We start from the raw sequence: 20,853 nt of genomic DNA on the forward strand, positions 1-20,853 counted from the left end.
CAATTTTGATATTTTCACAACATTGGTTTGAGGGTAAAATCTTTAGTCTTATTTTTCTGTAAAATAAATTGAATAGCTTCTGCTAGATCTGCAGGTCGCATACAAGGTATTGTAGTACCTTAGAACAGACATACATGTTATTAAAGCTAATTTTTCATACACTTCTCTTAACAGGAGCAATTTTAACTGCTTTATGAGCATCAACATACGTTGTAAACATATAAACATTGTGTTTCATTGCCTTGCTGTCAGAGCATGACAAAATCTTGCACAAGTACAGTTTTTCCATTTTCAGTAAACTTAAACAGTTTTCATCTCATCTATCCGCAAAATTTCTATAAAAAGTATATTTCAATTCATCCCGAGTTTAGACCTGTGTACATTAACTACTAATCAAACATTTTCCAAAGTTTGCCAATAAGTAAATTAAGAATGTAAATATTCTAAAAATTAGCTGAATTGGCTACATTATAAAAATGATCAATTAGTGATTTGCAATATTGGAAGATTTCTGGTTAATTTTGATGGACTTCCATTTAGTTTTTCAATCTAAGTTAAGTATGCTAAAAATTAAGCTTTGGGTTTTCTTTACTTTGGCAGGTTTTCTTTTTATATAGAAATAATTAAATTATGTTTTAAAATTTCTACTAGAATTTAACACTTTCAACTTTTGAGAAGTAGAGCCAAAGCAAGTTAAAGGTTTGATTAATACCTTGTTTAATAATTCGCTGAATTTATTAATATCGGGCATTTATAAAATGATAGTTGCATTTACTGAGTACTTAATCCTGGGTTTGTGATGCTATTGAGTTAAATTGACGAAATATTTAGCTGCATTAGTACACCATTAACATGTGGTCTTTGTAAAACACATATAAACTTAAAGTGGTCTAAAACGAACAGCGTTATAGCTTTACTGCTGACTGACTATGAAAAGCACAATAAAAATCATAAAAAGTAATATTAAATGCAAACTAAGCTTAAAATAAGAAGTGCAACGTTAATAATATATAAAGGGTGAGTGGTGTATAACACATTTAATAAACTAAATCGAATTCCTTGTCCGTCTGGTCACCTGCCGTCGCTTTCCCTCTACCCTCGATCGCAGGTGTCTGCGATCTGATGCTCTAGATATTAATCTGCTGTTGCCCGAAGGTGAAATCACGATCTCAAGTTGTATCTCTGCTGGAAAAGTAGTTGTAGCGATCGTATTTTACAACATTAATTACTTGGCCGAGGTCATAAAATATGTATATTGAAATGAAACCATTAATGTTAAATACCATTGTTTTATTAAAAGTATATAGGGGCGGTATAAGTTTAATAAAAAAGCTACCAAGACTGTAAATTTTGTTATTGTTTGTTAAAGCAATAAACAAGTTATAGTAAGTTAAGTAATGTCTAATCAAAATTTTTATGATGGTGATAAAAAAGTTCCCATAATATAAATTTAACTTCATTCTAAATCTCTTCCAACAATTTTTGAATACAAGTATAGATTCTTTGATAATACTTTTAAAAAGTTGTTGTTTAGGACATTTGCATAAAAACAAGGCTTCGTCTTCATATCAAGAGAGCACTTTGCACTTTTGTAAATTTAGCAAAGTATTTGATGTGAATCAGGGTTTAATTTTAGGCCAAAATTAATAAATGTTATTGTTTATTGCTGTTAGAGCAGTGAATGAAATTCTTCAATGTATTGAATTAGCTTTTTTTCATAAAATTATGCTAAAATGGATTATAATAATAATCAAAATTTTATGTCAAATAAATCTAAAAAAAAATTAAATCATAATCGACTTTTTGCAATCTTTCATCCAGTCTTGGTTAACATTGCTATTTGTACATAAAGCACCCGAAAAATTTCAAATTGTGATTTCCAATTATATCGAGCGGGTCATCGAAAATAGTTCAGCAAAGTTTATAGATTTAAATGTAAATATTTCAGAAAAATCTTCTCTTTTTCAGATAAGTATTTTAATATATAAATTCCGTCACTATAACCTCACTCCCTTAGTCGGGGTGGCATTCGCCAGATGTGATACAAATTATCTTTAAAGTATCTATGCTAATAGCAAAGTATATAGATTTCAACTTAGTTAGACTGTGCTAATAGATACGGCATCACGTATCACGTATTCTCTCCTTCATATTTCGCAAAATTGTTGATTTAATTTTATAAACTGTGTTTTTAATTCAGAGGTAGAATTTTAAGCAATCTTGCGGGTTGTGGGAAAGTACTTCTTTGTTTTATCCATTTGTCACGTTATTTTGCATTTAAATACAGGAGTATACAGTATTTGTGTTTGTTGCAGATCAACTTCTACGTAACCTAGTTAAAATTTTTATTGCCGATTAAGCTATGTCAGCGCATATTTTTTGGAAGCGATAACTACATTTTAATGACACTAAAAATACACAGCCAACATGTCAGATTTTAATTTGAATATGAAGTATTAATAAATATCTTTGACAATAATTTTTTTATTTAATTAACTACTGAAAAGTAATATTTTTTTAATACTTTTCTTGCCTTAATTTTTAAGCGGCAATAACATTTTTACTTGATACATTTAAAGATCAGTATTAAAAGTATAATTAAAAAATATTAATTTTTCTATGATATATGGAATAAATACTTAACAATATGTCATAAATGAAATGCCATACAAAAGAAGACTGGAGGGAGAAAAAATAGCTCCTATGCCTTGCCCCATGGATCGCTTTGGAACCAGCTCGTTTCCACCACCCTCGAGCGCACCTCATGGTCAGTATCTTTCCCTCCCTCGCTTGTGCCCGTTGTCTTATTTGCTTTCCCGGTGTATTATCTTGCCCATATGTTTTATGTTTATTTAATCTTATTTACATTTACCAGGTGGGCATTGTGCACTACGCTACTGCGTAAGCACCAGTCCGACAATAGAGTGACTATAGTATGTGACTAATATCCCCATTACCATCAATCAAGCCTTAGATAAGATGAGCTAAGGACTTATTAATCATTTGTTTATATAATAATTATTAATAATATTTAAGCAGATGATAAGCCTTTTTGTACTTATTTGCTAATAGATATTCGCTAAGCTCGTAGTCTGTTTAGTAAAAGTCATATTATTGTACTCCTTAAGTTAAATAAATTAATTTTTACAAAGTTTAACTTTCGAGTTATTTAATTGGCACAGTCAAAAGGATCTTGGGAAAATTGCATTGTGTTTGGAAGAGAAGGTTTCTCGAAGCTAGGCAGTTTTCAGCGTCAACTGTTAACCCAAGATTCAGCCTATGTATTCTCCACGATTGATACAGAGCGGAATCAAAAGAACCGAATTACCCTAACCAGAACTAAAGTGATACATTACTTTCCTTTTATCCTGATATTTTGTTATAATTGTATATACATTTTAGTTCTTTTTCCTTGTCTTTTATATTTTTGTGATGCCAAAATTTAATTTCAGTCTATTGCAGTAAAATTTTGTCATTTCCCGTTTTATACATACTACATTTTTTCATCGTTCATATTCTGCTTTTGGCAAAATTAATTTTTGCTTATGAATATTGATTAATTAGGTGAGCTTTCAGATCTAAAATTAGTAGAAAACACCTCTTTCAAAATATCTAACAGCCGCAAAAAATAAATTACACATACTATCAGACCATTCATTGGTAGCCAAGAGTATTTTAGGAATATTTTATTAATAGTATTGATACCTTTTACAACCGATATGGAGTAAATGCAACAGACAAAATTCTTAAAAAGTTTCTAATTGTTTCAATTACTTCCAAAATTATTTACAAAACCGGAGATTTTCTTTTATGTCGACAAGACCTACGAACTTGAGCCGACATAAAAATGCTTTGAGATTAAAATTTGGCGTTAAAACAGACATACCTATATTATTTCAACTGTGAAAAGTAATATAAATTTAGGTAAAACAAATTTTTTATTTGTTGCTAATCTAGTAATGAAACATAAAGTGGGGCATAAAATAAAGACTGTTACTAATTACTAAACTGGTTTATTCAAAAAAGAAAAGACACCAAAAACCGCCCTAACATGAACCGTACATGAAAACTTCCGCCAAGAAACAACTTAACCTCACATTTGGTACAACACATGTATGTTATTAAAAATAACTTTTTAGTACTAGTAGCGTCATCTCTTGAATGGCATACTAAACTTAACACACTAGCATATTTATATTTATTAACCGTAATATTATTTACTCTAACAGAAACGCCGTTACTGCTCGTAGATAGGCACAAATTAATACTGTCCAAAATCTACATTAAAACCCAAGAAAATACATCTCTGTCAGTAGGCACAAAAAACGCCCTTCAAGAACAAGCCGAAACTAGAGCTATAACAGTGCTCCTAGGCAATGTTCCAAGTGAACTATTTTATTGATTCATAATCCACCTTAGAAGAAGCAAGAAAATTAGTTTTCAATCATAGCTTAATACAGCAACAAATTTTTTCAAGATCAAGCTACAATAGTCAGCACCCCTCTACTTTCCGTTAATCTCCGACATAAATACTCCTCTTTAGACCACAGTCAAATAATGTGTCCTACACACACAATCACACTCTTTTTACCCCACATTACCAAAATATTTTTAATAAGTTTTTTATTATTAAAATATTATATATTTATAAGTAAAAAATGAAGTATTAAATATTTATTATTAAGTTTTTTAATGTCGAGAAAATTTCTTTTCGTGTAATGGTTTTTCGGGGTCGATGGAAATATCTCTTTATCTATTTTTATATCGCTTATCTAAAACATTCTTTTATTGTAAAGTAAGGGAGTCATGTATTTGTTTGTTGATGTGGTCAAAAGGTTCATAGCCGCTTGGGGTTGGTTTAAAAACTAATTTATGAGGACGTTTCTCATTTTTTGATTTTTGCCATATTTCGCATCGGTTGACTTTTGTTTTTACGTCATACTCGAGGTTTGGCCAATAAAATATTCTTTTTAAAGAGAAGGTGTTTTCGGTGATTCTACGGAGGGATGTTTCTGTTTCATAATAAAACTGTATTGTTTCTTGTTAAATACTTATGAAATATTTCAAGGATTGAGGGCTCTAGATTTTTTTTAATATATACAATATGTTTGTTTTGGGGCGAAATGTTGTTTAATTACGGAACATATAGTTTCTCTAAGGGGTCGTTAGGTAGAAATATATACGTTCTATTTTTATCAAAGATGTTTTCTTTTTGTACCCTTATGTGGTTATTATTAGCATATCTAAAGATGTAATTTTTATTTATATTTAGCGGGTTTTTTACATAAGGTGCTGGATGTTGCTTAGATGCCGGAAAAGAATGTAGGATAATATTTTAATTTTTTGTGTCTGTGCTTTATTTAACGTTTGTAGTATTTCATCTTATTTAGAATCAGAAATTTTTGGCAATTCATCTGAATCGTTATTAGGGGACATTGAGTAAAAATCGTCTTATTCGTTATAGTTTATTTTGATTATTTGTATCCTGGTTAATGCATCGGCATTTGTATTGCTTTTGCCGTTTTTATAGATAATTTCATAATCAAATTCTTGTAATTTAAGCCATCAGCGAGTTAAATTCAGGTATCGACGAACGATCTTTTAAAAAACATTTATTAATACAAAAGGGGTTTAAACTAGGTGAACAAAAATATGAACAGCAACGGTTTTAGCCGAGGCTTTGACGCAATATTAATGTTAACGATATAGTGCTAGCTATTCCTTAAATATAAAAATAGTCATTGATAAAGTAATATAAACAATTGTGGTTTGAAAATATGTCTAGCGTTAATTAAAAATAACCATTGAAGTGGTTTATAATCAGTAGTTACTTTAAATTTCATAACGAAAAGACATGGGCAAAAGTATTGTGTAACCCAAATTATGTCAAGTAATTCTTTTTCAATAGTGCTGTAATTCATTTCAGCAGGATTTAGGGTTTCAGATGCGTATGCAATAAGAAGGTTATCCCCAATAGGTCTTTGAGAATGAGAGAATGGAGGAATGGCACCAATAGCACAATTTGATGCATCTGTTGTAAGATTAAACGGTTTTGAAAAATCTGGGTGTTGAAATACTGATCATTTGTAAGAAGTTTCTTACAGCTTTCGAAGCAATTTACAAATTCCTGGCTCTGTATGACTATTCTATTAATTTTTAGGCAATGAGTTATGGGTTTAGTGAGGTGGGAAAAATTTTTGATGAATTTTCGATAGTAACCTATTAAGCCTATTATAGAAGTAATTTTATTTTTTTAGGGTTTTTAGGAATTAAGAAATCTTTTTTGGGTTTGGTTCAATAACATCTGTCGTTATGACGTGTGCGAGGAATTCGACAGTTTTTGCAAGAAATTCGCACTTGTCGATTGGAATTTTGAGATTGTATTATTTCTTTCAAACTTTTAAAGACTTTTCTCAAATTTGAAATATGCTCTTGAAGTGACGTGGAGAAAATATGTCGTATGAAAATAATACGAAAAAGAAGGAAAAATGGATATTTAGTATATACTCGAACTTCCAGACCTAACTTTACCACAGGAGCAGAATAAAGAAAATCCGTAGCTCGTAGTCCAACAAGTTAACGTCGAAAAATAAAAGATGCCCAAAAAGCATTAGATACCGTCAAGCCACGACATATAAGATGGAGCACATCTCCTATCACTCCATCATCCTATGGACTCGTTTGGTGAATGCTGACAATTCCAGTAGCAATTGGAAGCAAGAATCCTGATTGTTATCATACGGAAACTAAGAAATGCTCTACCAAAAAAGACAGAAAATTCGTGAACCTGCATTCGTAAACTTGAAAAGGGGGGCGTTATGTGAATCATAGTCCCATTATCATCAATTAACCCTTAGATAAGATAGTCTAAGGATATATTGATTATTTGTTTATATAATAATTATATTTAAGTAGATCGTAAGCCCTTTTATACTTACTTGCTAATTGATATTCGCTAATAGCCTTTGCAGTCTGCTTAGTAAAAGACGTATTATTGTATTATTGTACTGTTAAGTTAAATAAATTGTTTTTTTTTACAAAGGTAAACTTTCTAGTTATTAATGATATATTGTGGCGTTAGCAAACTGCCAGTTGCCGTACAGGATTTGACCCGTCCGACACGTGATATCTCTCCTCCAATTTCTTGGCCATACATAGGAATTATATATTTTAATTTTAAGTTTCATATATTTCATTGCATTGTTATTTGGAAACTAAATATTTTTATATTAAAATGTTAAGTCAAAATGCTACTCAATTTATTAAAATCATTCTAAATATGTATTAAAATGCCATGTAAATTAATTTTAGCTATAGATTTTTTACTTTTTACAAAATTTTGTTCTTCAACGAAGATGTTACAATATTATAGTTAAATATAAACTACTTATCTTTAATGTTATATTCATCATAGCTCAATGCATAATCTGCTTAAAATGACCCCACCGTCATGCTTTAAGACTAGTCAAAATAATTTTTCTGCAAATTCCATTTTAATCTTATTTTATTTAATGTGATATTTAGCGTAGTCGACATAGTTATTGGCGTATAAAATAATGTCTAATGTACTTATAAGTAAATCTACTTAGTCACCCACACTGATTATGCTGGTCTATTTATTTAAATTCCTTTGTCACGCCCAATAGATTACTCGGAACATAATTTTAGTTAGAAGTTTCTTTTGTGTTTAACTTATGTGAAGTATGTTAATTAATAATATGATAATAATTGCACTAAGCAGATTTCACGTGTAACAATCTAATTACCTTTTTTGGTTTTTTTTGGGTTTTAATTTTTTCTTTTTCTTTTTTTTTACTTTGACACATAAATGGGCTGTAGGTGTAAAAAAGCGTAATTTAAAGTCAAAAATAAAGGACTAGGCAAGCCCCTCCACCTTGCAATTTTTCAGCAACTAGGACTAAAAGATTATGAAATGCCACCATATAAACATGAACTTCAAACAATGGTTAAGAACGAGACATCAAAAATTTACGTGGATGCATCGATACAAATTGAGAATATTTGTATACAATAAATCCAAAATAAAAAAAAATAAGGGCCTTAATAATTGATTTTGCAGTGCCTCTTGAGAAAAACATAAGTTATACATAAGAAAAACATAGTATCATTGTATATTTGACCAACTGAAGGAAATCTGGGGATTAACACTAGTTAAAAAAAAATAATTATAATTTTCTGCAAGATAAAACTCATGCTAAACTTAAAGAACCTTTTAAAGAACTTAACATACATGCGTGAATAATTAACAATATGCAATAAGCGGTGATCTTGGGAACTACCGCTATAGTCCGACGAAAAAAACATTTAAGATTAGAAAATTAGAAAAATTAACATTAAAAAACATTAGAAAACATTTTAAGCCTTGAAACTGTGAGGTCCCGGCTAAATGTTAACACAGCACAAGCATGAAAAAAACGAAATTATCCTATCCTACTATAGCTCATAAAACCACCCTACATTATTATTAAAAAGCTACGAAAACTTATATTTTATATATGTATGTAGGTAACGCGAAGTCAAAATAACTATAAAGTATAATCTGATCAATCAAGTCATTAACCAGTTTTATATTCACCAAAATAATTTTACTAATACAGAGAGATAGTTTTAGTAATTTTACAGAGGGAAGACATCGCTAGTCTTTTTACGAAAATTAAATGAGAACAATGTTGTGGTTATGCTAGAAGAGAGCAAACTGAATGCATGAGTTGCTAAATAGCTCAAATATTTTTTAAAAAATTAATTTTTGTATTATGATATACAGTGCCCGACCACCACGATAAGACTACTGTCAGGTATATATGGTAAAGGTATTGTGCCAAATGGGTTTATCTTTTAGTTATTAGCTTTAAAGACCAAACACAAAATATATAACTAGTATAACATAGTTTCTCTTACAGTAAGCCTACCAAATTCATTTAGATTCAGCGATATATCATCAAACTTAGTAGCATAATAGCATAAACAAACCTGAAAAATAATCAAAATGTATGTCCTTTTAAATATTTTGCAATAGATCATGTTGGGTTAAATAAGACATATGAATAGAATTACAATAATTTAAATGCGATGATATTAATAATATATACAAACTGGGCCTGGTTAGTGTATTAAAGACCTGTCTATGCATATACAGTAATCTAAGCTTTATAGAACTTTTCTGTATAATTGAGGATACATAACTCGAGAACATAAATCTGACCGATGTAAAGATCCAAAATTTCGTGTCTGTTGGACCAAACGGAATGCTATTTAAAGTCAATGAAAAACGATAATCATTCAAAATAGTTTATTTGCTTATACCATATAAAATTAATTGAGTTTTAATATTATCAAGAATAAGTCTATGAGCTATAAAACATTACGTATGCTTTGCAAATCAGTGTTCATATCCTAGAAATATTATTAGGATTAAAAGAGTAATAGATACACAAATTGATGGGACTTAAAATATTTTAATAATTTAGAAAAATGTTGTATAAACAACAGAATAATTCTGGTATGAAAGCCTTCACGTATTTGTGTTCAGTAATCCCTCCCAGTAGTGCTTTGCTTTGTTATTTACCAGGGTTGTGATTGTGTTTCTTGCCGATTGTAAGCAATGTCCAATGCTGTTTCAGGACCTGTCAGGTTGGATTCTGCTTCTATTTTGGCTAGTTTGTCAGCCCCCTCATTTCCTGTAAGCCCTTTTTTTGCTTCCGTAAACTGAATGAGCTCGTTTTTACAACTCTACATTGCTCTAGATATGCAGATAGAGGATTCTAACGCTTTTAGAGCCATCTGACTATCACTGTAAATTCTGGTGGTTCTGTTTTTAAGTTCCATTTGGTTAAGCATCCTTGCACAGATTTCAGTAGCATGTACTTGCGCTTAAAAAATTGATGAGTGTTTTCCAGGCCAGATATATATTTCTATCCTTAGTGCAATATATTTTAGCTCCTACTTCAGAATTGAATTTGGAGCCGTCTGAATATACTCGGATGTGCGCTTTCTCTAGTTCCATCCGTTTCTGATCTCAGTCTCCTCGGTCTGGTATGTTATTGACCTTACAAATATGTTATAATTATACACCTTCTAAACCAGTTCAGCTGTTTGGTGCAGCCTATAAGTAGTTATACACATATACCTCGCAGAGGAGTCAGTCCAAGTCTTCCATGGCGGCTGTCGGGGTGGTTTTGATAGTCCTCGTAATGAGCAAGCAGGCCTGCCTTTGAAGGATGTTAAGTTTTGTTTTGGCTAGTTGGGTTGCTTTGCCACATTGCTTTTGTTTTATGAGTGCCTGATGCTCGTTACAAGATTGTTAATTTACCTGGCTGGTAGTCCTATTGGTGGATATTGAGCGTGCGATCTCTGATGTGTCCAACAATGAATTTTTTTTTATTGGCCTAAGCGAAGATGCCTTGGCAATGGAGCGTCCGGCTTTCGGTATGTATTTTATGTTGGTGGCTTTCCAGTACGATGAAATGTATACCCATGCTAGTCTGGTCTATTCTAGTCTAAGTAGTGCTATGTACGACCAGCCCAACTTAAAGTAATGCTGGCTAGATTTCATGCCGTACTGGTGATTTAAAGGCTATAATAGCATCTTTAACCGCACTAGGCGCATTATTATTGGTAAAAAGCCAATTTATTTTGGATGGTTGTCGGGGTTCTGGTCTAGCGTTTACTGTAAAGTAATAAAACAGGTCCTTTCGACAGTTCCAAAACAGTTCCCCCGGGAAGTGTGTTTCTGCCAAGACATGAGAGAAGAGTTTCTCAACTGGTTTATGTGCACATGCGAGGAAGTGCCATCGGGACATTTTATCGACTACAGTTCCCATTCACGTTCCCTTAAAAGCAGTTTGTAGATCCCTGCACTTCCAGGTATTTCACTGACGTGCTCGCAGAATCTTTTCCATGAATCCATCTTAGTCTTACTTATAGCCTTATTGTAGTCGGCTAATGCCCTACAATATGACTCCCAGTTGTTACTGCTTTTGGCACATTTAAAGAGTTTTCGTACTTGAGACCGCATTTTATTAAGATTGTCATTTAACAAATAATCATCTCGCTTCAGTGGAAAATTTTTATGATATGCTGTTACAATAGCTTCAGGCACATTGTCATTCGCGTAATTTAGCTGATCATGATTTTTTGGAGTTTTGTCACAGGATAGTAAGTTCCTCTGTAGGCTCGCTTTATATTTTGTCCAGTCAGTACTTCTCACGTTTCTAAACTCAACTATGGGTCTCTTACATAATGGCTCTGATGACACAACCCATTACTGCCGATATATTTTGAATTATAATTGTTAAATCTTAAATCTTTTCTGATTTTAGTAATAAAGGTTTACTCATGGCATGTATTGGTATTGGTTATTCCTTCCCAAAGCATATAGTTGAAGTGAGACTCACCTCTTTGATTAATATGCTACCTCAGACTTTACGATGAGAGCTTGCATCACATCCTAAGATAAACTGCACGTTTTCTTTTTACAATTTCTTTTTGCACCATCGCAGAGATCTGAAAGAATAAATTAGTTAGTGCTATTCCTGATATGGCGGAATTGTCGCCGAGGGATGGTTTGAATACCTTATCAGTGGTTATATCCAGTCCAGAGACTCGATCTTTATTGGAGTTTTATGGTTCTTGGATAAGTGCGAAGTCAATTTTCCCCTCATCGAAAATTTTTGCCAGGACAGTCTTTGCAGCCTAGCATGCTGCAGATTGGCTTATGGACAGTTCCATAAGAACACGTTTGCTTTCTTGATTGTTTTTCAAGATGCAAGTTCTAGTTAAGCGTCCTATCTAAAGTTATTCGAAGATATTTCGCCTCCGTCGATTGGCCGTTTCAGTTCACCCGTATTCCTTTTTTTGGTAAATGGCACTATTACCATTTTATGTGGATTAATGGGCATCTTCTTTCTCATGCACTTTTTTAGAATAATATTCAGCACTTTTTGTAATACTGTTGAGATTGCTTTCTGATTTTTTATCTTTTAATATGATCACTAGATCCGCATAAGCTTAGACGACCTCTCACAGTCGAATTATGGCAAGCAGGTCGTCAATGAGTAGTGACTACAAGAGAGAAGATCTTCACATCTTCACATCTTCGCCTTGTAGGGTGGTCATTATCCTTCTGTTAGTTAGCATGGCTTTGATCCAGTTGCAGATAAGCGGGCTGACTCCTCTTGTTGCTCTCATATTATAGAGTGAGCAGGGCAGTACAATGTGCAAGGCCTCTTCTATGTCTAAGAAGGTGCGAATTTTTTTTGTTATACTGGTTATACTGGTTACAAGATTATTGAGACCTGTTGATTTAGTAGGCGTATTGGTAGATATTAAGCGAGCGTTTCTCCAAGGTCAAGTCTCTGATGTGGCCATTAATGACCTTTTCCAGAGCTTCTTACCACTGATTCCGCCAAGAAGTTGAAGGTGTAATTTTAGATTATAATTAAAGGAGAATATTGGGGGTCGTTACTAATTCAAAACTATTATTTGACCATTTACTTATGCAATCTTTGAAAAAAAATGGTTTGCAACTTCTCAGTACTATTTTAATAGTTTTTGTACTCATTTTAATTTTGCAAATGTGGTTTATATTTCATGTTTACTAAAAAGGGATAAATACCCTATTCAACTACTATAGAACCATTATGTAAGATCAAAGGAAGTTTGCGTCGTAAAGCAGGAAGTATTAGCTAAATTATGGGACTTATGCTTGCTTATATGCAAGGTGTATCCTTCATTCAGTTATTTTGTCTGATAAAACAATTGCAAAATACTGTCCTGATTGCTTATACCGAAAATTACCGTTTTTACATTTACGTTTAATATGATCTATCTGGTAAGAAACTCTAAAAGAAAATCGGATAAGAAAACTACATCAAGTTTGCATTTTTTAGACATAAATACGCTAAAATTGACATCTAAAAAATTATAGTTTTAATGAAAAAATTTATTAAAATGAAAAGTCCCTAAAATATACACATGGAATGCAATTAGAAATATTTTTTGTTTTGATTTCTGTCAATTCAAAACAATATCTTACATGCTATAGTCATCCCGTTAGATAATTGTCGATCTAAGAAAAACGTTACTGCGGAACCCCAAATATTTTAAAATTACCTAATAATTTACTATGTAAATAATTTCAAGGAGTTTATCAGACAAACATAATTAGTTCAGCAGCCTTTAATATATTTACTTTTACTGGTGCAATGATATAGCTATGATCATCGCTAACTTCTGAATAGAAGGAGTGTGTGTCTATTATTGAACCAAAACATTTTATCTTATAGTAAAGTGCAGACGTTAATTTTAGATACTTTTTAATATTTTAAAAGAAAGCATGTCCACAACATTTAGAAACTTCTCTTTTTAGATTATTTCTCATTTATTGTATATCATATAATATAATAGAATATATATAGCTTATTGTATTTTATAATATATTAAGCCCCATCAATAAGCGTAAGGTAAATTATTTTATAATTATTCAAAAATAACTGCATCATCTTTGTCTTAAGCTAAATCAAATAATAATTATTATTTTTTCTTTAATTTTAGGCGGATTATATCTAAGACCAGATGATGGAAATCTATATACGACCCTTGAGCCGACATTGAGTAGCAACCCAAATGTCTACTTTCAAAGAGGAAACGGTCTGCATCCTGGCATGATGTACTGAATTTCCAATCGGAGTTTACCCAGAAGTCTATAATATATTGCAAAAGTTCGCCTCTTCTGGCGTAACAATGAATGCAGTAGTTATTTAGTGTGAGCTTTGATCGAAATTCATTAGAACGTTTTACAAGGAAAAATTAAGTTTTATTGTTTCTTTTGTAAAAGTTTTTGGTGCTTTTATAAGTGTTCTCTTAAAGTTTATAGAAATGGTATTATTTTATAGTTCTTTTTTCCTTTGATAAATAAAATATTTAAATAAGTTATACCCATAATACATAAAAGAAATAACATTCATAGAGCAAAACGAATTTCCATTTAATGTGAATCGCGAAAATTCCCTTTTTCGCGATTCACATTAAATGGATTAAAATGGAATATTCTAAAGGGTGTAGATTATATTTATATTAAGACTAAATGTTTTTTCTTAAAATATATGTATGTACATAGTCTAACCCATTGAGGTCATTGACCTCCAGAGCTCATTTTTAAAAATATTAATAAAAAAACAAAGTACTTACTTTTGGTTTTATGGAACGAAATTACAATTTTTATTTATGCTCTTTTGGAATAGATTAAGATTTAAAAAGTCACATATTTTGTATAGAAAAAAATTTTAAAAAACTAATAACTTAACAAAATCTGTACATATAAGTTTTAAGCATTTTTTATAGAGTCTTGATCTGATAGCATTAGATTTGATTAGTAATTGTATTTTTACAATTATAACGATATTTTTATCGTTATAATGCTGTTCTGTATTAAGTTAAGAATATTTGATACTGTTTAAAATATCTAATTTTTTTCAATTTGTCGCAAAATAATCCTCCTTGATAATTTTCCAAATAAAAAATTAAACGTTCCATGTTATTGATGTCTCAGCAAAAGGTTTCTTTGGATATTGGTGCTGACGAAATTAGAGCTGTTTTCTCGCTATCCAATTTTAAGATCTGCAATAAATCTGTCTACTAAAGTTTAAATAAAACACATAGCGCATAATCTTAGTTTAGTTTAGTTTAATTGGATTTTGTGCAGAATTTACGTTTCCTAACGCCTGTTAATCTAATATAGTTTAAGACATGTTAAGCAAATTCAGCCCTCTTAGCCAGAGTATGAACGGGCCCACTAACCTCTAAACCTGTATAAGAAATGTAAACTTGACATCATAGTTAATGCTTGGATGACTTTTAATTGGATAGATCGATTATTTAGGATTTGTGAAGGTAAATATTATCGAAGCAGAATCTGCTCGAGCCTTCAGTAGAAAAAGCGACTTAGTTGCTTCCTACCAGAAACAAGCTTTTTGCAGGTCAATCCCTGCACTGATATTAATTATTAATTTTAACAGATAGGAAGAAAATCATTGTAACTCATACGATATCCTATTTACATAAATTTCGCGTGTTAACGAACCTCATCCTAATCCTTCCTATCTTCCTTTAAATTTTTTTACGAATTGTGAGGACACAGGAATCTTCCTAATAAGAAGTCGTATAGTCCACACTCCATGGTTTTATTAATAATAATTATTATTCTGTGAAAATATTTTTTCTCATATAAAATCATCTTTTAGTTATTCCTCTAAGCTCCAATTATTTATTGAAATTTTTATAATATATTTTAATTCTGCATATTATGTTAGAGTAAAAAAAGGATACAAGTTTTTGACTATAAACAATTCCCTATTTTGCTTCTTATGATGCTTTATTAATGCAATTATTAATATTTTTCCAAAAAATAGCTTGTCTTAAGGTCTTCAAAAAATGTTAATATTAAATAACTCATTCAGTGTCATGTAAAAATATTTTAATTTTTTTATTTTTTTTTATTATATTCGAACAAAGCAATTAATTTTTTATAGAGCAAAGATCTCGTACCATTAAAAAATATATATGTGGCCCCTGTTGTTTTAAACATATAGTTTTATATTGATTTATTTACTAAGTAAAACAAATTTTAAATTTAAACTTTACATTTAACTGTGCAATATTTGAACTACATCGTATTTATAGCAGTATAAGAACTATTATAAGTGACAATGAAAGCCACGTTAGGATTTTATGTGTTTGCTAGTTATAGTTTAAATAAGTAAGTTAAGGGTTATTATTCGTAAGATCAGATATGTCATTTACAAAACGAAATAATAACTAAATATACAAATTATTTCCATAAAGTGTTTATTTACTTTTACCTGAAATTGAAATAATGAATTTTTGCAGGGTTGTGATTTAATAACAGATATTAATTTATTAATGAAGGGTAGAATTTTTATGTGGTAAAAAATTAGAGTTTTAATCTATATTAAGTAAGTTCCTACATTTTCTTTTAATTTTCCGAAAAAGTCTGGACATGTTTTATGTATAATCTCTTACTGTTAATAAAATAACTTATGCAGATTTAGATAATAATGAAAACAATTTATTGCACTATAAGTTGATAAATTATATTCCCCATCCATAAAATTTATTTTATTGAATGCTGGAGGTGGCCGCCATTAACAGCTCTTCAGTATCCCAGACGATCAATAAATTCTTTCCATATACATTTTTAGCTGCGTCTAGAGAAATATTCCTAATTACATTTTAAATGCGACCTTTATGGATTCACACTGCATCTTTGACATAAATCCAAAGAAAATAGTTTAATGGATGTCATGGACTGAAAGTCCATGAATGTTAAACACATTATAAATATATCAATAGTACAGTTTACACTTTTAAATTATTGATACTTACTTGAAGACTGTAAAATATTCACATATTAGGTAATTTAAATAACTGGTTATAAATGGGCATACCTAATTTGAAATGCTTTTAATGGAGGCCATTTCATAAAGTAAATTTTAGGAATCTAGAATGTAATTAATAAATTTATCTTGCAATACAGTCTTATATTCAATTATTATTAAGGTGTGAATATTTTCTGAACAAATTATTAATATAGTAAATTTTACATAAAACAGTACCTAATATCCAGAATTTTCCCAAGAAGCCGAACATGCAAAAATATAAAGGAAGTTTTTTAAGAAAAAAATATTTGACCAATCCAAAAATAAAAACCGACGTGTCCGGAGATTTAAAAAAATTTTTTTTTATTATTTTATCCAATTTTAAATAACAGCCCTATAGTATATAAATAGTAATTATATTAGGAAGAGTGTGTGTAAAATTATTCACGTATATGAAGGTGCATAAATATTAATTGGTGCCTGACAGCTGATGTAAAATATTCAGAGCCGTAGTCAAAATAAATCACAGGTTAAGAAAAATTTTTAACATTAAATATTTTTACTCTTAAACTTTATGCATATTCTCCAAAAGAGTAACGCAGCATAAAAAAGCATCTGCAAGTACAACACATGCAGTGAGTACTGCAATTATACCACTATGCGAATTGAGATAGATGGTACCTTAATGATAGTGTACGTGAATGGTGATTAATCGGCTAATGAATTTAATAAACAAAGCATTTGGTACTGGTACTACGATGAAAGAACAATCTTTTAAAAAGTATTTATAGTTCTTTTTTTTAAATTGCTTGTCCGTGATTGCCTTACCGATTTTATTTTTTAAATTTATTGCTCTGCTATTAATATTATGTTAATTACCTCAGTTAGGTATAAATAAAATATTTTGTTATTCACATTATTCGATAGATGACATATGGCACGGGAGATTTTGGCTGAACTACAAAGACAATTTAAAAAATTGGAAATATTAAGAGTATCTTTTAAAATTATTTTTATGACATACAGTGTGTTTCAAACAGTGTACAGAAACATATTAACGTTTTTTTTAATTGATCCTGTATATTATTTGATTTTTAGATTCTACATCGTAAATAAAAATACGTTTACTTAAGGTTTACCCAGCCTAAAAATAAAAATTTTAAATTAAAACTTTAATTTTAGGCTTTTTTTGTTTTAAGTTCGAAATATTTTGTGTTTTATGAAAGTACTGAGACAGTTTCAATGATAAATTCCTTACTATGCGTTTTCTCTTTTTTTACTATATTTGCGATGAAAAAGTTACAATTTTATGCAGGTCAGTCAAAAATTAAGTTTAAATCATTACCGTTTTTACAAGGCAAAATCACTTTCATCCCTACAAAATTTATCGTCTCCAAGAAATTTCGGAAAATGGTTTTAATAGAAAAGTTGAATTTTATATGTGGGTCTTGGATAAGGTTACAGAATAACGATTTTTTTAATTAATGTTGTAAACGATACACCCGGATGGCGGTCTTTTCTATGACTTTTATCGGCATGCAAAGCATAAACATCGCCGGGTTCGTGGTGCCCTTCCAAAACTGTCACAAAAGTGGTTTTTTTTGTTCTTGTTTTTTTTAGATTATAAAAGTGACCTGTGGGTGTATAGAGTTTTGATTTGGTTAAGCCATATGTTTTTTTTAGGAATTAGTCTTACGCGGGATTTTGTTAAGAACGGTATAATAAAAAGGCTTTATTTTGAAACGCTATTGTTTTTATAAAATTGGATAATCTTTTGTAAAATGTGGGTATTTTAAAATTAAACTTACGTGAGTATTGACAATGCAATTCATTTAGCGAGCTCCACCATGTATACAGCAAGAGATTGAGAGTACCATGAAACAAAAATATTTACGATTTACTGTACTAACCCATCTAATAAAGGTTAAGTTTACTCACCTGGGAACCTCGGTCCCCTTGATTTAGTCATGCCAACAACCATCAATATAGTTACTTTATGTTTGCTAATAATTTGTATATATATCTTCTTTCTTCGACGACTAGCTAGTGTCCCCTAAAATAGTTAAGGCTACCCCAGACGCTCCACTGCCGCTAAGCAGTAAGCATCTCAACACTCGGAAACTAAGATAACATATACCGAGATCTTAGAATCCAAATGAGGGCTCTCTATAACTCACAAGACCAACTCGAAGGAACTGCGCGCTCAGATGGCATCCCTGTCGATTGCTACACAATCGACCACAACCTGGTAATACCTCGCTAAACAGCAACAAACTCTGGTATACCATAAAACTCTAGCCATGGACTTATACAACAACAATATAAAATATTACTCACACGTCGACATGATTAACATGTGCACAAAACAATGACAACCATTCTAATATCCACCTAGTGGACAAACACCACTATCACCTGGTCAACTATGACCACTCTATATACATGGCTCTTATAGGTACGTACTTATAGGCCGAAGTGCTAGCACTCACTGCCTCTTTTACTTCTTTGGGTCTCTCTCAATCTCCGCTTATACTATTATTTATGTTTAAGGTATAGATTTTCAAGGATGTAAGATAATTCTCGGGCGGTTAAGACACTTATAAACGAATACAGGGTGTTTATAAAATATATGTTTATTAAATATTTAAATTACCTTAGGATATTTTACACTTTGACCTTTTAACAATGTTATTTTACCGACGTTGCACTTAATAATGGCTCTTTTAACAGACAAAGTTTTCATCATTACTCCGATTTTCACACGTTTTGGTGTAATCTTTATTACTTAAATCCTTTAAAACTATGTTCCGAGAAAGAAAATAATTAAGTCAATTTTAAACAAATGTCAAAAGAAAGTTAGCACGGAAATTTAAATCAGCAAAGGGTATCACCACATTAAATTTTATACGAGATTTTATTTTTCATTAGATTTTAAACGAGGATCATTTAAGGGAAAGAATCATTGCAGCTGGAGAGCATTTTAAGTTAAAACCAAATATTTTTCAAAGCCTTAGATTTTCTTCAATAAAGAGGGCTCGTATGCGTATACAAATGAATGGAGGTCACGTAGAACAAATTGGGTCATTATTCTATGATTTTTATTATAATAAGTAATTTAGCATTAATTTCGAAAAAATTATTTACGTTTATTTTGTTAACTTCTTAAAATGTATCTAGATTTTAAAATTAAGATATCCAATAAGCGGATTCTCAGGCCGACATTTACTAAGAATATTTTTTTCACAAGAAAAGATTGGGTAATTAGAGTTTTTTGCTAGAACTTTATTATACAGGGGTACAAAAAAGTTTTGGTATTTTTAACACATGCAATATACCGCAGGTGACGCCCTCTGCAAGGTATAGCGAATCCGTGAACGGATTTCTATTTCTCGTTCCAAAAAACCCCCTTACACCAAATTTTAATTTAATACCTCATGAAACACTCGACTTACATTAAAAAAACTATTTTATATTTCTTATTTTGACGCCCTGTATATTAAATACCGAGCGCCCAATTAAAAAATGGCATAACGAAAGTCACATTATTTTGGTCCACCCTATATGTGGCCGGCGGATTGGCCTCCTTTTTCCGGACACCCTGTATATTTATAATATATGAGTTATAAAATGCTTTTGATTACTTAAATACTTTCTGGAAAATTGTTTATATATTAATAATTTTCAATAAACCCTATACCAAAATATTTTGAAAAATCTAGAATGGGTCTTTTCGTGGATTTTTCTTTTGAACAATTATCAGAATATAAAAACTAAAAATATTCATGTAAAATATCTTAATATATTTAATAAACGTATATTTTATAAACACCCTGTATTCGTTTAAAAGTGTCTGAACCGCCTGAGAATTATCTTACATCCTTGAAAATCTATACCCTAAACATAAATAATAATATAAGCAGAGATTGAAAGAGACTCAAAGAAGTAAAAGAGGCAGTGCAGACACTTTGGCTTATAAAGAGCCATGTATATAAAGTGATCATATGAACAAAGGAGGGAGAAAGTAAACTCAAAGTCTAAGTCTCATAAATCAACCCTTTTATTTTATTTAGGTCTGATGATGCCCTAATACGGCGAAACGCGTAACCTAAAATAGACGCGTAGAGTAGAGTAATGGATGATTATTTTAAATAAAGTGATCATAGTTGACCAGGTGTGGTGGTGTTTGTCCACTAAGTGGATATTAGAATGGTTGTGATTGTTTTGTGCACAGGTTAATCATGTCGACATGAGAGTAATATTTTATATTGTTATTGTATAAGTCTATGGCTAGAGTTTTATGGTATACCAGAGTTTGTCGCTGTTTAGCGAGGTATTACCAGATTGGTAGTTCCTTCGAGTTGGTCTTGTGAGTTATAGAGGGCCCTCACTTGTCTTTTCGATTGACACATTTGGATTCTAAGATCTCGGTATATGTTAT

General features: G+C 30.9%; 1 protein-coding gene across 2 annotated transcripts in view; it reads left to right on the forward strand.

Moving 5' to 3' along the window:
- The window catches only part of LOC126740311 (uncharacterized), a 124,074-nt gene extending 108,338 nt beyond the window's left edge, over positions 1-15,736 (forward strand). Inside the window, exon 2 of one of the 2 annotated variants that reach the window (XM_050446276.1) lies at positions 13,573-15,736. In XM_050446276.1, coding sequence (XP_050302233.1) covers positions 13,573-13,694 — 122 coding nt within the window. In that variant the 3' untranslated portion in view covers positions 13,695-15,736. The remainder of the gene's footprint in view (positions 1-13,572) is intronic. The other variant, XM_050446275.1, reaches the window with a different exon arrangement.
- Positions 15,737-20,853: the final 5,117 nt, after the last annotated feature.

The sequence above is a fragment of the Anthonomus grandis genome, chromosome 9, assembly GCF_022605725.1.
Source record: "Anthonomus grandis grandis chromosome 9, icAntGran1.3, whole genome shotgun sequence".
Taxonomy (NCBI): Eukaryota; Metazoa; Arthropoda; class Insecta; order Coleoptera; family Curculionidae; genus Anthonomus; species Anthonomus grandis.